A 15,748-nucleotide genomic window follows, 5' to 3' on the forward strand; every position below is an offset into this window, starting at 1 on the left:
TTTTTTATTTGTCTTCGTCTTCCATTCCTTGAAATTTTACATGGCGGTTTTGACTATTGCCTTTTTAAAATTAGCTTGTATATCGGAATATAAATTGTTAACCTGCAAAATAAAAAAAACTGGATGGAAGAAACAATTAGAACTTTAAAGGGCGGTGTTGAGTATGTCATGATCATGTGATTCTTCTTACGTCATCCCAGACTCTTCCGGGTTATTTCTTTAGGTTAAACTGTGGACTTCGCTGGTTTGGTGACACTTTTAGCTATAGTACCGCCGAGATGAATCGTATCTTTGGCCGAGGGAAAGCCAATCCCCCACCAAACCTAACGGACTGCATAGGAAGTGTAAGTAAAATCTTGTTATTAAACTTTCTCAACGGGAAATTTTACTAAGTAACCAAAAACCAACATGGATACCTGCTAACAGACTGTTAGCCAACTTTAGAAGCTTGTAACTACAATTAGTATTTACACTATAGCTGTTTTTATTATGAGATGGTATCGTCATACATTTTATATTATAGATTTATTGAATATAAACGACTGATTGTTTACCTGGCGGTGTTTTTTTTCGATCTGTTACCTTGTAAACAAGACGTGAAAACAAAACTTTCTATTGTTTTCTATTCGGGTAGTGACTCAGCGTTATATAATGGCATGATTGGGCAGTATTGTTTTTCAGCTAAATTAGAAAAAAATACTTTTCTTTTTCAAAACAATGTAAAATAAACCAGTTAAACCGGTCGGTTGTGTATATGCTATATTATTAGCTGAGAGGAGCGAAAGAAGAAACTACTGTTACGTTAGCCGAATGTAGTAGGTTTTTATTTATTTACAACCCTTTATGTAGGTCAGAATGTTTTGCTTGGAGTTTGTTTTGTAATATTACCCTCTGTTACTCTAATATTCTACTCTGTTTTTTTGTTTTTCATGTAGGTTGACTCCAGGGCGGAGTCCATTGACAAGAAAATCGCCAGACTAGATGCTGAACTTGTCAAGTACAAGGATCAGATGAAGAAGATGAGAGATGGGCCTTCAAAGGTGAGGTCACCTGTGTGAGGCTGCTGTAAAAGAATGAAGGGGATTTTTTTTTTCTTTCTCACAACTGCATAAAAAGAACAAGTAGATCCACACAGATTACACCGGAGGTATGACTAATGCACGAATATGTAGGAATGTCTATTAGCAGATGACTGCATGTTTTAAATAAGTCTTTGAAATTAATGCATTTTTAAAAAATGTAAATAAAGGTGCTTTTTTATTTATTATTTTTCCAGTAGCTGTGCTCACAAACTTTTCTCAAAAGAGTTTAAGGACAAATGATTCCATTTGAAAGCCCCATTACATTATAACAGGATCGTGCATAAATGTTGGAAATTTAACCTAAGTTCTGTGAAAATGTACAGCAATCATTTTTTACTGAGCCCATGAAAGGCTCTGACTTTAAAGAGAATATTTATCTTAAAATGTGTAATTTTTTTCAGTGGTTAAAAAGTATCAGTTAATTAACTTGTAATAGTCTTTTAAGCTTAGTTTGTTGAGGAATAAAACAAAACTGCCAAAAGTGATAATGGTAAAGCATATTTATGCTATAATTCCTATATGAGATTAAAAATTAGCACTTAAAATAAATGAAAGCTGAATGTTAGCCATGGATATTGTTTGTGTCATCATTGTGCCTCTTGTTGATTTAGTAGAAATGTTTGCAAACTCAGCCAAGGGTCATAAGTCTCTTCCACAGTAAAATCACAAAGTTTTACACACAAATATATATCAGTGTTTGTCAAAAGTTCTCAAAGATAATCAGAAATCAGTGTTGCAGAAAACAGAAAATGTGTGAAACATCTTTACACTGCCTTTCACACTAAAACTATAATTTTTGTTGTCTACTTACTAGAAACAGGCAGATATGGACTTAAGTTTATTATAATATGTTGTGCTATTTATACCAATAACCATAAAAGTGACTATTAAAGTACTTTTTAGCATGGAGAGCTTCCTCAAAGCCCCACAAACACAAATAATGCTCTTCAATTCGTGAGTATAGATCTAAAGGAGCAACTTACTGATTATTCAATAAGTTGTTTGGGACAACAGTTTTATCGCTAAACAGCACACAAACAGAAAAATATTTATTCCCACGCCCACAGAACCAACTGGCGGGGGGAGGGGAGGAGTAGAAAACCTGACTGTACTCATAGTTTTTGGGATATGTAAAGGGATATGTCAGAATTTTCATTACCACTAAAGAATGTTACCAGTAATGATAAACTGAGTGGTAATTGCCCAATCCCACTACTTACACCATAATATTCTGTCAACATAACTTCATGAGTTTTTTTTTCTGCTCTGTAGAACATGGTGAAGCAAAAGGCCATGAGAGTTCTGAAGCAGAAGAGAATGTAAGTCATTTCATCAATCTTATATGTTTTTATAGTATTAATATATAAATTAGAGCTGCACTGTTGCCTTGCAGCAGGAAGGTCCTGGGTTATAACCCTGACCTGCAGTCTTTCTGCATGTAGTTTGAATGTTCTCCATATGCATGTGTGGGTTCTCTCCAGGTACTACTATGTACATATAAATGACTCCTTTTAGGTTTTGAATGTTTTTTTTCTTTTTAGTTTAAGTTTTCTAATCTATTCACAGGTATGAGGGGCAGAGAGATAATCTCATGCAGCAGTCGTTCAACATGGAACAAGCAAACTACACGATCCAGAACCTGAAAGACACTAAAACCACAGTAAGACATGTGGGAATTTAGAAGGGAATTGATGGGAAAATATATTTATTTTCTTGGTTTTTACTAACGCCACAATTCTCTTCAGGTTGATGCCATGAAAGTCGGCCTCAAAGACATGAAGAAAGCGTACAAGAACGTGAAAATCGATAAGATCGAGGTGTGTATGTTTGTTTGGTCAATGAGTAGTTACTGAAATAAAAAAAGCCTTAAATTACGGTAAATAACTTCAAATAAGCTTACGTTTGTTTGTGCTTTTATTCTAAATTAATAAAGTGAAATTTAGAGTTGTGTTTCTAATTGTGCTATTTAATATGAAGGATATCCAAGATCAGCTGGAGGACATGATGGAGGATGCAAATGAGATCCAGGAGGCGATGAGCAGGAGCTACGGCACTCCGGACATCGATGAGGACGACTTGGAAGCAGGTGAGGCAAAAAAAAATACTGTAAATTTTAATATCACACTTTCAGTAAAACTATGAAAACTGCTACTAATCTGATTAGTGATCAAATTGTAAATATTTCACTGGTACAGAACACAGTCCAGAGCTCCCTTGGTCTGGAGTTTGAAGTATTTTTTTAGGTCAAGTATAAGCAAAGAAGATTAGGAACTATTTGTACTTCTAAAACATATCCCTTTTTTTTTGTTGTTTTAACATTGTGTCCATATAATTTATCCAAAATTGTTCTCTTGTTCATCCATGATTTAAATTTTTCATAAACTGTTGACATTTGTACCAATCTGAAGTTTGGATCCTGAGCCACACAATCATTCCAAGGGCAGCAAAAGGCCCCCAGGCCTTTACTTTGTTTGTCGGACCGTCCATCCACTTATTTAAATAACCAAACTGAATCTGGGATGGGTAGATGGATTTGCAGGAATCCTGGATGTTAAGAGTTCTAACTAAAGGATTTGACATGGAATATAAACTCTCCCATGCGAGAGCCTTAGTGTAATAAATCCTATTTTGATGCGATTGACCATTTGATGTGTTTTGTGTCTTCAGAGCTGGACGCCCTGGGAGACGAGCTCCTGATGGACGACGACAGCTCCTACCTGGACGAGGCTGCGACTGCTCCCTCCATCCCAGAGGGTATCCCTGGAGACAGATCCACCAACAGGGTACCAGATAGCTTCTGGATTTGCTTCTTAAGTTCATGTGAAACATTGTTTACACTCTTTATTAAAAGGAGATATCTTTTTTTGTTGTTGTTGTTCCAGGATGGCGTTCTGGTGGACGAGTTCGGCCTTCCTCAGATTCCTGCTTCTTAAAGGAGTAATTTGATCAAACGATGTGCAAGTTTTACATGCATCATATTATTCTTTCCCCCTTTTTTTTCTGTATTTATCCAACTGACGCTCCAGGTCTTTGGAGACAGCAATGAAAACCAAAACATCTTATGACCGATGAATGATAGAATAGGAAGTTCCAATCAGGCTCTTTTAAAGTTTATGATCATGTTTCTTTAACTGGACTCACTTTAGTTTGTCTGAATGGTTGGAAAAGGGTTTCTCTTAACGTTGTACAGTTTCCGAAGTTACAAACGCAATAAATTATATTTTTCAAGTGGAACCAAACTGTGTTGCTGAGGTCTTTCAAAAAAAAAAAAAAGATCCATTGTACAAAAAAGGCCACTTTAATGATAGGTTAAATATGTCACAATTAACATATCTTCAAGACATTGCTTTTTTTGGCAGGGATTGTAGTTAGCGAAAATAAATATGCATTTGTTTAAGCAAATGTTCTTCTCGTCACCAGCTCAGTCTGAATGTGTGAGGGAAGATTTTCTGGTGAAGATACTCCACCACTTTGCTCATGTTGCGATATTTCTCAAACTCGTAAAAAGGAATCTGAAAAAATAAAGACAAGTTTAAAAACATAAGATTAGCAAGCAGTAATCTACGCAGATGAAGTGACTAATCATTTAGTGGTGAGGGTCTGACCTGCACAACTTCATAGCCCAGCAGCCGCAGATGTCTCTGCTTGATGACCTCTTTCCCAAGAAGCTGTCTTACATTATTTGTGAACCTCTTCTGTCCGTCGATACAAAGAGCTATCCTGGAATAGATTGTTTCATCAATTATTTGTAGACGGTTTTATTATTGCAAATTTATCTGAAAGGTGTGGCTTGCTATTTCAGAAAGGTGAGTTCTTTAGATATGCAAATCCGGTAGATTTGCAGTAAGTAGGAAAAGTAAAAGATGGTTTTTGAAGATGCTTATTAGAAGGGGAGGAGCATAAATGTCCGCCACACTTTTCAGATTTATTTTCAAAACTCTCTTTTTCTCGCACTTCTAGATCATGCACAACTTCTTGTTGTTCAATAAAATACACTTAAATTTGTGCTTGTAACATGACAAAATGTGGAAACATTTAAGGAGTTTAAAACATTTACCTCTTGTACACTTCATCAGTCTGGCTGGCAGGCAGAGCGTATCCCTCCTCATCGAGCTTTATCTCCACATCTACGACAATAATGGGTTAGTTGACTGCAAGATAAACCTTGGGAAACACATGAACAAAAAAAAAAAAACCCAGGATACCCAGCGTGTAGCAGTACGGCGTGAGAACTTGAGATCCGAAGAACGATCGGTCTCCGAGTATATCCACCAGCCCCGATTTGACCGAGTTATACAGCTGCTGATCAACCGGCGTCTCCAGGGAGCGACTGGACGTGAGGAAGGACTTTACGCGGTACTTTGGAAGGAGCTGAGGACCCTGACGTTGGGATTAAAAAAAAGTAATTTAAAAAATAATGAAAATATGACCACAAATAAATAGAATTAAGGAATTCAAGGCTTTGAGTGAGTCACTACAGAGTATATTTTAGCTAAATGGATGGTTTAGGTTTTTAGAACAAAAGTATTTAATTGAGTGAAATCACAACTGCACATTACGCCAAGATGCAATATTTAGCATGTAGTAGATTTCCAACACAGATATAGATTTCAATAAATGTATAGATCTTAATGAGCAAGATCAGAAATGCGAATGTGACAAAGGGAAAGACAATAGTGTGGAAAATGCAATTCCAAAATGCAGTTACATTGTTGTACAACAATGTGTATTATCAAATTATTTACCCAATTTAAGGGATATAGTTGAATCATGGTTATATAAGTTTCACTAAATAGTAAACAGTTAAGGACATATGCAAAATTCATGAGCGCCCTGCAGACTTTTCCAATCAACTTTCTGCTCTTAACATTCACTTTAAAATCTAAAACACTACAGTTTGCCATGCACTTATGGCAGACGTTACAGCAGAAAGGCATCTTAAACCTGTACTACATAAACTATTTTAGCAATAGTAGAAATAATTGTTGCTCTTCCACCTTTTACAAAAGCAATCAGACCATTATATAGTTTTCTTAAGTTTTCTATTGAATCTTTACCAAAAAAAAGTATTGATGCTGTATTTTGTTTCATTGTGAAATTATGTTTGATTATTAAAATCCCACAATGTTGCATTATAGCTAATTAATGCAATATTAATTAGCTGTGCCCCATTTATTTTATGAAGACAACAAAGACCTGAACCTCTAACACTGCTGCTAATCTGCTGGGTGTGTATTCAGGTTTCTGTCACGGTTCGTTCTCGTTTGGCTCTCCAAGTATTTAACCGTCTGCAGTGTTTACCTCGTAGGTGGGACACTCCAGCTTCACGGTCATGTAGAGCTGAGTCAGCTGCGCCAGAACCGCCCGTTCAATCCTCAGGTCCTGATCTGAGGCACAGAAACATGTTTGGTTTCATCAAGAATTCAGAGGAGAACTGCTTAAGAAATTTTAAAAAAATCATTAAAACGTATTTATTTCTATAATTCAATTTAGAAAAATGAACCTCATATTGTGCAGTCAGTTCACATTGAATGAAAAGTTTCAACCGTATTTCGTTCAGAGATTCCCTGACAGTGTATGTTTCACCTTGTAGCTGCTGCAGGAAATAACTGCTGAAGACTTTAGAGAGAAAGTTGACGGGGAACCTCTCGACCAGGGTGCAGGCGTGCAGCAGGTTGAGCAGCATCCGAGGCTGGAACTGAGAAAAACGAGTGTGCAGGATGGTTTCCACCTTCTTGAACATCTGGCCGACGTTGGGTGGAAGGTAGCCCAGCCTCCCAAAGGCCATGATCTGCCTGGCAACCTGGCTGGTGCTGTAGCTGTCCGCCCGGTACACGAAGCTCTCGGCGACGGCATTGAAGACCGTCGGGGACAGGATGTTCCTGCGGCTGAAGAACTCCGTCACCTTGGACACGGTCTCCGGATGAGAGGTGAAGGCCATTCTAGGGCCGTAATTCTGCATCGCGTCCACAAAGTAGCGGTCACTGTGGCCGAAGTGGATCAGAGCGGCCAAGACGTGGCTGAGCTCTTCGTCGCTGAAGTGAGGTACGTGTCGCACGGCCTGCTTACACAGGCTGATCACCAGAGGCAAGGCTTGCCTCTGGTTCAGAGCGACGAGCGAACTCAGCACTCCGCTGACCGCGGCCGGGTCCATCCTGGAGGTGACCGTCACCGCGTGGGTGTGCATGGCGTTCAACAAGTCGCCGTGCTTCCCGTCTTCACCCACACACACTTCCAAAAGTCTGTAAACGGCTACGAGATCCGGGAGGCTCCACTTGTCAGGCTCCTGCTTCTGGATCTGTCCTATCACCTGCTCCAGCATGGCGGACCCCGGACCCTCCATGGCCAGCATGGCCTGGCCCAGCACGCACAGCTCCCCCACCGCCATTTGCTCCCCGTCGAGCCGTTTCTGGCTCTCTGTCACCAGGCGCACCATCAGCGTGCTCCAGGGATCCAGAAACAGGCGGGTGCAGGCGAGCAGCGCCGACACCAGCCCTGCTTCCGTCAGCCGCTCCGAGTCCCGCTCCAGCTGGAAGCAGAGGGCCCGGATGGCGTCCTTCTCCAGCACCGACGGGTCTCTCAGCGCGCCGCCGTCCTGCTCCAGGTCAGCCACGAGGTGGAGACAGGCGGCTGCCATGGTGTCAGACAGGACCTCCACCGAGCACAGCAGGCTGAAGACCTGCCGGGAGGTGGAGCAGCATGCCAGCTTCTGCTGGAAGCTCTTCTCTTCGTCAGACGAGGGTCGGTGCAGCTGGGTCAGACGGAACCTGAGCTCAGAGTCTCTGTGGATTCCCACAGAGCTGCTGGCGAAAAACGACGGCTCCCTGACTGCGGTGGTCACATTTCTCGAGCTGAAGTCCGTCCGGAGTTTCCTGCAGCCGTGAGTCTGGATGCAGCGGGCGGCTGACGTACAGAGACAGGCAGCGCAGGAGGAACGGCCCAAACCACTGCTGCAAAGGAGCCTGACCGATATGAGTCCAGCAAAGCAATGATGGATGCCGAACTGCAGGAGTGGAAGGTTCTGAGTAAGTTTCAGGGCCATGAGTCTGTTTCTGAACTTCCCCGATGTCAGCTGGAGCAAGAAAAAGGACATTTAAATAACAGGTAGGGCTGGGAAATATAGCTTAAAATTAAAATCTCTGATTTTTTTTTTTCACACCAGATCCGATTTCTGATTTGACAAGGGTTTTTATTCTCACTTTCTTTTCTAAAAATAAATTACAAATCAAATCAAAAAGTGACTGATTTCAGTCATTTTTTCTGTGGGCTACATGACGGAGTATTAGGGTCAAATTATGAACATTTTTGTTTAATTACAAGAATGTAATCATAGTATTAATAGGATGTCATTTTAATTTACCTAAAATTACAAGAAAATCTTTTTTAATGAGAACAAAGCTTCGACAGAGTTATCAAGACCCGATGTGAACAACTCAGTCTGAGTGGTTTTTCCAAAAATTCAATCTTCAAATACCAAAAATGTGATTACTCAAACAAATCGGTTTATCACAGAGCCCTACAGATAGGTGGAAAACTCAAATGCAACAGAAATAAACGCAGAATCTGCCCAAGCCATGAGCAAACTCAGCAGCTATAGACCTCCAAAAATACTAAAACTATCACAAAAGTTAAGTTTGTTTGCGAGTAATATATTGGTGGTAATCGTCCCACCTCTACCTCTACTCTACAACTACTGTTCCTCTTCAGGAACTACTTCGATACATATAGAAAGCTGATATTTATGTGCTGTAGTAAACAATAATAGTTTTTATAGATGGGTAGGCTGCATACAAATTTAAACATGACTGATGTAGAGACGATATTAGTTCAGTCAGTGGAGGATCCAACAAATGTAATTATTTTAGGGTCACTTTCAGTCTTGGACAAAAATAATCTAAAGAAAACAGTTAGGATAAGTGGAGGAGCCAACAAATGTAATTATTTTAGGGTTACTTTCAGTCTTGGACAAAAATAATCTAAAGAAAACAGCTAGGATTCCTTTAATTCTCAACTCTTCCTCTGCACCTCTTAACTAACCAACCTTGAGGGCTGCTGCTAGCTATATTAGCTAGGTTTAGCGTGCAAGTTTGCATCTCGTTTTAACAGTAGCCGGAATGCTATCGTTGCTACAAGTAAGTTGTAAGATATAAAGTTTTATTCCCAGCAAGAAAAGTACAAGAAATTATGATAGAGAGCAAATAAATTCATACCTGAACCTCCCGAGAGCCGCTGAGGGTCAAACCGGTGCTGACTGCAGTGACGCTTAACAACGTTTTCCGGATGTTGTATTTACGTTCCCTCAGAAATAATAGTACTTTCGAAAATTAGATGAAGTTTATGAACTAAAGGTTAAATGAAACGTAGAATAAAGCCCACAGCATTGCTAAATTTTGCCATTTGTAAAGTGACGAAATAATCAGACTCTCATTTAAAAAACAGATAACATTGTACCTTACAATGTGACGCTCGTCATGTGCACTTGTGGGATTTCTATCTTTTGAAGGGAGCTCATGAAGGTATCACAATAACTTTCTTTCAGACACTAGATGGCGATAAAGATCCATCCAAACGTCACGTAAAATCACGAATACGCCAAACTTGCGGTTCGAGCTTAAAAGGATTAAAATGTATCTTTGTCAAGAATTAATTAGTTCAAATGGATTCAGCAATTGTTATACATCACTCAATAGGTCAATATTTTTCGACAGATTGGGATCATTTTGAATTCTCTAGTAACGGTAGTATCATTTTTGAGCAGAGCAAACGTTAGTTTGTTACAATATCCATGCTTTTCTCTGAAAGCATGTCTTTATTTTGTATTCATTTTTAAAATAAGAATCTCACACAAGACCTGCGTGAGCAGAGTTTCCAAGCATATTACTTTGAAGTGAAGTGGGAGGGAAAATGCAAAAGCAACAGTCAAACTTCAGCAATGCTCCCATTGCTGAAGTTTGACTGTTGCTTTTGCATTTGTGTGAAGCATTGTGTGAAGCAAAGCCCACACAATGCTCCGTTTGCTATCGAATTACTATGAATATTCTGAAGTCAAATAAAGAACATTTAATTTGTTTGAACTCACCATGTTTGTTAAAAATAGCCTACAGAAGAATCTAAAGTGATCCATATAAACCTGAGAGAAATGCACAGGACTTTAGGGGAATAACCATCATCAGTGACATTTTTTTATTGGATGATATGAATTGAGCTCTGACTCAGCAACAAAACAAAACTGAATGAGGTCATACACTGGGCAGTCTTCATTTACAGCTCAATGTCCTTGTCTGTTAGATTAAACTTTTTATTACTCAAGATTTAAGATCAACAGGCAAAACGAGACAGTTCATATTTGCATCAGCACACACTTCCCTTTATGCAAGTTTAAACATGGCTGCCACAACAGTACACTCTAGAACCACCACCATTTCCAGTAAGATCTTAAAGAATCCAGCGTATGCAAGTCAGAACACGGCGAATGATTTTAGTGAAATAGGAGAGCAGACTTGTCAAGACAAAGTCGGTCGACAAGAATGCAATTTACGCCAACTTATATGTGGGGAAAAAGGCAGAATAATGCACTTTGTTACACATGTAATTTATGGAAGGGAAACAGTCAGAAAAATATAATTTGATAGAGGGCTTTATTTTAAAAAGTTTACATTATAAATGTAAAAATTCAGCTAAACGTGATCACATGAACTGCAAAGTCATAAATCCCTTAGAGCTACTAATGTTCTGCCACGTCTTAACGAGATTTTACAAACTCATTTGGCAAAACTGCAAGTTCACAGCAAACAGAGTGGATAGTTATTGCTTTGGTTTGTATTAACGGGGCCTTTACTGTAAAGTCGAGACATGCAGCATGATCTAGCTGACGGCAGAGAGGCGGAGGCAGGTCAGAGGAAACAATCTGGTGGAGGTGCTTTAATCGTCCTTATCCTTGGCACCGTGCTTTAGGATGCGAGTGAACTCCACATAGTTGAAGTTATTCTTCTTGTCAATGGGAGCCTCCCTGAAGAGCTCGTCCACCTCTTCATCTGTAAACCGGTCGCCCATTGTTGTGAGTAGCTCCCTGAGGTAATCCTCTGGAATAAAACCTAATGCAAACAGTTAGACAGCAAGGATTATAATAACATTGTGATGGAATGCTTATGATCTGACAGAAAGCTCACAAAGCTGGATAAAACAATTAGAGAAGGCAACACTATCTTCTGGAAATGTTTGGTTTCATTTCAAAGTATTTTGCATCAGGCTGAAGTGAAATCCACCGTGTGGCACATGCATAGCATTTTATAGTTTCAAATTCATAATTATGAGATACACTAACTTTACACACTGAAAATGACTGCTTTGAAAGGGTGAAATATTTCAGGTGAGATGTGCTGTAATCTGCATTCCAATCATATATTCAGTTAAGAAGGATTTTCTTTGTCATTTATGGCTATGAGTTTGTTCTCTTGACCAAGATCAAAAAGCTCAACAAGTGGTGAGGAAATGACCATGATCAGAGAAAAAGAAAAACTAGAGAAACTGGAATTATGATAAAGTTGATTCTATATTTAATACAAGGTATTTTCATCATTATTTAGTACTTTGTTCTCTAGTTTTACTATTTAAAATATCTATGCGCAACACAGCAGGGAGAGATGAGGGTCATATAATACTCCAAGTATTTTCTGTTAAAACAGCCAATAGTGTTTAATATTCAGCCTTCAAGGTGCAAAGCGAAGCCTACAGATCATTTCTAATCTTCTGTTCAGAAGCATCAAAATTTCAGCTCAAGGCTTCCCAATGACAATGACTCATCTCATTTACTGCTGCACCACAGTTTATTGGCCATCTGCACCAGAACCATTAAAAACCACAGCTCCAGATTAAAGCTGAGGTCTAAGAGGTTCTGGGGGACATAAAACAGGCAGACTAACTTTCCAGATTTTTTAAAACAGATCTTAATCCATGTGTGGGGTTTTTGTCAGTAACTCCAAATCTAGAACGATCAATAGGTAGGGCTTAAAGTTCAGTACTGATGTGGAAAATCAATTAAATCAATTTAAAAAGAAATTCTGTAAAATGGAATGTGTGAATATTTGCCCATTTTCAAATTTATTTTAGACTTTTCAACAATATGAATGAACTCTGCACTTTGAGACCAATACTGGTAATATAATAAATGAGCTCAGGTTTACCTGTTCCCTCCTCATCGAAGCAAGCAAATGCATTTCTGATCACATCCTCAGGGTCTGTGCCATTGAGCTTCTCTCCAAACATGGTGAGGAACATGGTGAAGTTGATTGGTCCAGGTGCTTCGTTCATCATGGCCTCCAGATAGTCGTCATTTGGGTTTTTCCCTTTAAAAAGACAAAAGGCTCTTAAAATTAAAATGTCAGCAATTTAAAGAGTAGAAGGTGAAACATTATGGTTCCTCTTTGCCAGATAGTTTTTTTTTCTCTGTTTGACTAAAGCTCATGTTTGTTAGCTAAACAGTAGACAAATTAATTTGCATTCAACTTTTCCAGTTTCTGTATATTCACCAGTAGAGAAAATAAAACAAGTTGGTCAAAACTTGAATGAGAACCTAATTTTAAACGAACCAGTTATCTGCTGCTTTGTTTTATCGGTTTTATGAGTGGGAACGTTTCTGATTGACAGGAACAAATAGGCTGGCACTTTTCAAACACAAGGACTTCAAAAACATTCATAATCAAGACACAATAACACAATGAAATGGCCTAAACATGACCGGAAATAAAATGGACTTATGTAGTTAACTGAGGCACCTTTAAGACCGTGGGAATATGTTAATTCAATTTTAAACTTTATTAAAAAAAAAATCTAAAGCAACAAAAGAAGAGAAAAACAATTACTGATGACTCCATTAAGTAAAAGTTCAATTGGGAATAAGTAATTGTCATTACTAAAAGCTAAAACAAAAATCTCAAGTTTGCGTTTAAAAATGAACTGCAAGAGCCACAGTGGCCCGAAACCAGAGCTCATTTCTCACCTGATCAGTTTGTCTGTTATAATTGAGGTGTGGCCACTCACAGCCCTAAACACACTACAGATCATTTACAAGCAGGCATGAGAATATAATACTACTGCTTGCAATAAGAGCCAAAATTATAATAACTAATGCAGCATTGTTTGCAAAAAGTGAGTGTCATAAAAAAGCTGCCGATTACAACATTTTACTCACCCAGTGAGGCGAGCATGTCGTGAAGATCCTCTTTGTCGACAAAGCCATCCCGGTTCTGGTCGATCATGTTGAAGGCCTCCTTGAACTCCTGAATCTGGGACTGGTCAAACATGGCGAAGACATTGGAGGTGGCGCGCTGAGGGCGCTTCTTGGTGGTCTTTCCCTTTGCCCTTTTGCTCGACATTGTGGCTGGTTTAGTATATTTCTGGAAAAGTAGAAGCGCAATATTGTTACAGCTCAGCTCAGTGGGATGACAAAGGAGCTTAGAGTAAATAAAAACTGCAGATCAAATAGTGAAAACAAACCTACTGTTTTCTATATCATTAAATACACCAAAAAAATAAATAAGAACTGTCCTACTAACGCAAAAAGTGTGGTTTCATAAGCAAAAAACAACTTTAAGGTTTCTAGGACTAGTCCACATGAGTATATCTGAAATTACCTTTGCATTTTTTTCTTTCAAAAAGCTTCTTTTAAGAATGAAATCATTTTCGAGAGTCTTTATCCATACAAAGAAAATAAACCGCGAGTTATGCCAGACATGTATGTGGTGTAACGCTGTCATCAAAATTCCACAAAACAAAGAGGAGGGCGTGGATCATTAAAGCTCGATGCTGTTACATCTGACTTGCCTGGGGCTGAAGTATTAGGTTGGAGGTGGATGTATGAGAATCAGTTATAAATGGTTGCATATTAGTAATTCACTCTGAAATCTAATAATTGAAAATAAAAAAAATAGGTCTATTTTTTTAAACAACTGTTTTCTCTAAATATTTGTGTAGCTAAAAATTGGTTATAGACTTAGGATAAGCACCAGTAAGATGCTCCAAATGTATAAACCCCATTAAGAAATGTTAAGTATTCATATCGGCATGTGATTTTACATACTGGTCAATTCAAATGGTTCAGACCAATTGCAGAAAAAGATTATGATTAAAAGGTGCAACAGATCATGCTGCTACTCAAAATAAAACTTTGTGATGCCATATCTATCTCAGTGGCTGTGTAATTTAATTCCAGAGCAGTAAATCCCTGGTGTTGTGTCCCTGGCTGAGCTAAAAATGGAAATGTTGCTCAGCTTTCTAGGTTGGTTAGCTTGCTGCCTTCACTGGGAAAGTTACTGATGTGAGGACGGATGCCCTTATCAGGAAATGTCTGGAATGCAGACATCCACAGCTTTGTCTTGACATGAAACTCTGAAGGGAAAGTCTCATGTCATTGACATCAAGTTTTAAATGTTGTGTTTTTTGCAGTGTTTTGCAGTAGTTTTGTCTGTAAAGGATGCTTAAACTGTATTTACAGCATGGGCAATTAAGAACTGGTCACAAACAGGTAAAAACAACAACCCAATTAATTCAGATAAGATCAATTTAAACAAATTTCAATGAGTGCTCTAAACATATTTTTAATAGCGCCTCATCTTGGTTAATACAAAAACTACTGATTTCACAAATAACTATTGACACATTTATTATCTACCTTTATTTTTGCATCTTTGGACAAACGTACAACTGTCACAAACGTGACTTTTATATAATTTCTTATTAACAAACAGCAGTAAGCAACAATTAGCAGGTCGTCAAATCTGTTACCTTTTCCACTCTCAAAAAGTGCTTTGCGGCCTAGTTTATACAATAAAGTAAGCACAATAAACGTGAGCAGAAGATTAATACAGCAATATTCTTTAACCGTTTAAGCAAACAACTACCTTTTCAAACGGAACCCGGTGGCTAAATAATCAAATTAAAAACGTTATGCCGTAACGTTAGCTGCCGTGAGGTTAGCTGTGTCGCTAACTGTTATTATTGGTCTTAGCCGAGCACGACAAACCGTAAATTTTGCCGTTATTTTCTAGTCAAGTTTTAAAGGATACAACTTCAATACAACATAAATATGAAAAGGAGATTTATGTGTTGCTAAATTATGTTCAGACCTCAATTTAAACGCTTTCTTACCTTGTTACGGGGAAATAATTTTCAAGCTAATTAGCTGCTGCTTCGTTTCTCAACCACCGCCCTTTACTTCCTGATGCTGTGGGTTCAGAGCTGAACATCGGAACAAACCAAGTACATAAACATGGGGGTGACCGCCATTTATAATACAATTTTTTCTCTTTATAAAACAAATGTAGATACCTTTCACTTATAAAGAGTTTTGAAATTATACTTTTTATCAACATATTTATAAAAGTTCACGTGAATAGTTGAGCTTATATGGAAAATAATGTAGGAATTTCTCAACCTTCCCCCGGTTGAAAAAGTGTAACTCCCCACAAACGCTTCCTTGACATTCTTGGATATGCCCTTTTAAGGAAAGGAAGCAGACGTCCTCCTTTGTCTTTCGCAAGTCCTAAATCGAGATAAAAATTTAAATAGTCCTGTGCGAATCAAATATAAGTGCGTATGCAATAAATTGGAATATTATCAAAAAGTTAATTTATTTCAGGGATCCAAATCAAAATATAAAATTCACATAA

General features: G+C 38.4%; 3 protein-coding genes across 3 annotated transcripts; 1 reads left to right on the forward strand and 2 right to left on the reverse strand.

The window, feature by feature from the left end:
* The first annotated feature begins 176 nt into the window (after nt 1–176).
* Nucleotides 177–4,313, forward strand: chmp5b (charged multivesicular body protein 5b). Its single transcript, XM_007569121.2, has 8 exons — nt 177–344; nt 936–1,040; nt 2,355–2,401; nt 2,649–2,742; nt 2,828–2,899; nt 3,060–3,168; nt 3,750–3,865; nt 3,965–4,313. Exons 1-8 carry the CDS (start codon nt 279–281, stop codon nt 4,013–4,015), a joined length of 660 nt encoding a protein of 219 aa, XP_007569183.1. The 5' UTR covers nt 177–278; the 3' UTR covers nt 4,016–4,313.
* Nucleotides 4,314–4,364: 51 nt separating this feature from the next.
* fastkd3 (FAST kinase domains 3) lies at nt 4,365–9,390 on the reverse strand. Its single transcript, XM_007569122.2, has 7 exons — nt 9,293–9,390; nt 6,669–8,154; nt 6,384–6,469; nt 5,288–5,462; nt 5,140–5,209; nt 4,688–4,802; nt 4,365–4,594 (listed from the first exon to the last, which is right to left on the reverse strand). The coding sequence occupies exons 2-7, from the start codon at nt 8,122–8,124 to the stop codon at nt 4,496–4,498; spliced, it is 2,001 nt and encodes a 666-aa protein (XP_007569184.1). The 5' UTR covers nt 8,125–8,154; nt 9,293–9,390; the 3' UTR covers nt 4,365–4,495.
* An 860-nt stretch (nt 9,391–10,250) lies between these two features.
* Nucleotides 10,251–15,306, reverse strand: LOC103149803 (myosin regulatory light chain 2, smooth muscle minor isoform-like). Its single transcript, XM_007569123.2, has 4 exons — nt 15,228–15,306; nt 13,273–13,477; nt 12,266–12,427; nt 10,251–11,176 (listed from the first exon to the last, which is right to left on the reverse strand). The coding sequence occupies exons 2-4, from the start codon at nt 13,454–13,456 to the stop codon at nt 11,004–11,006; spliced, it is 519 nt and encodes a 172-aa protein (XP_007569185.1). The 5' UTR covers nt 13,457–13,477; nt 15,228–15,306; the 3' UTR covers nt 10,251–11,003.
* Nucleotides 15,307–15,748: the final 442 nt, after the last annotated feature.

Source organism: Poecilia formosa, unplaced genomic scaffold, assembly GCF_000485575.1.
Source record: "Poecilia formosa unplaced genomic scaffold, Poecilia_formosa-5.1.2 Scaffold236, whole genome shotgun sequence".
Taxonomy (NCBI): Eukaryota; Metazoa; Chordata; class Actinopteri; order Cyprinodontiformes; family Poeciliidae; genus Poecilia; species Poecilia formosa.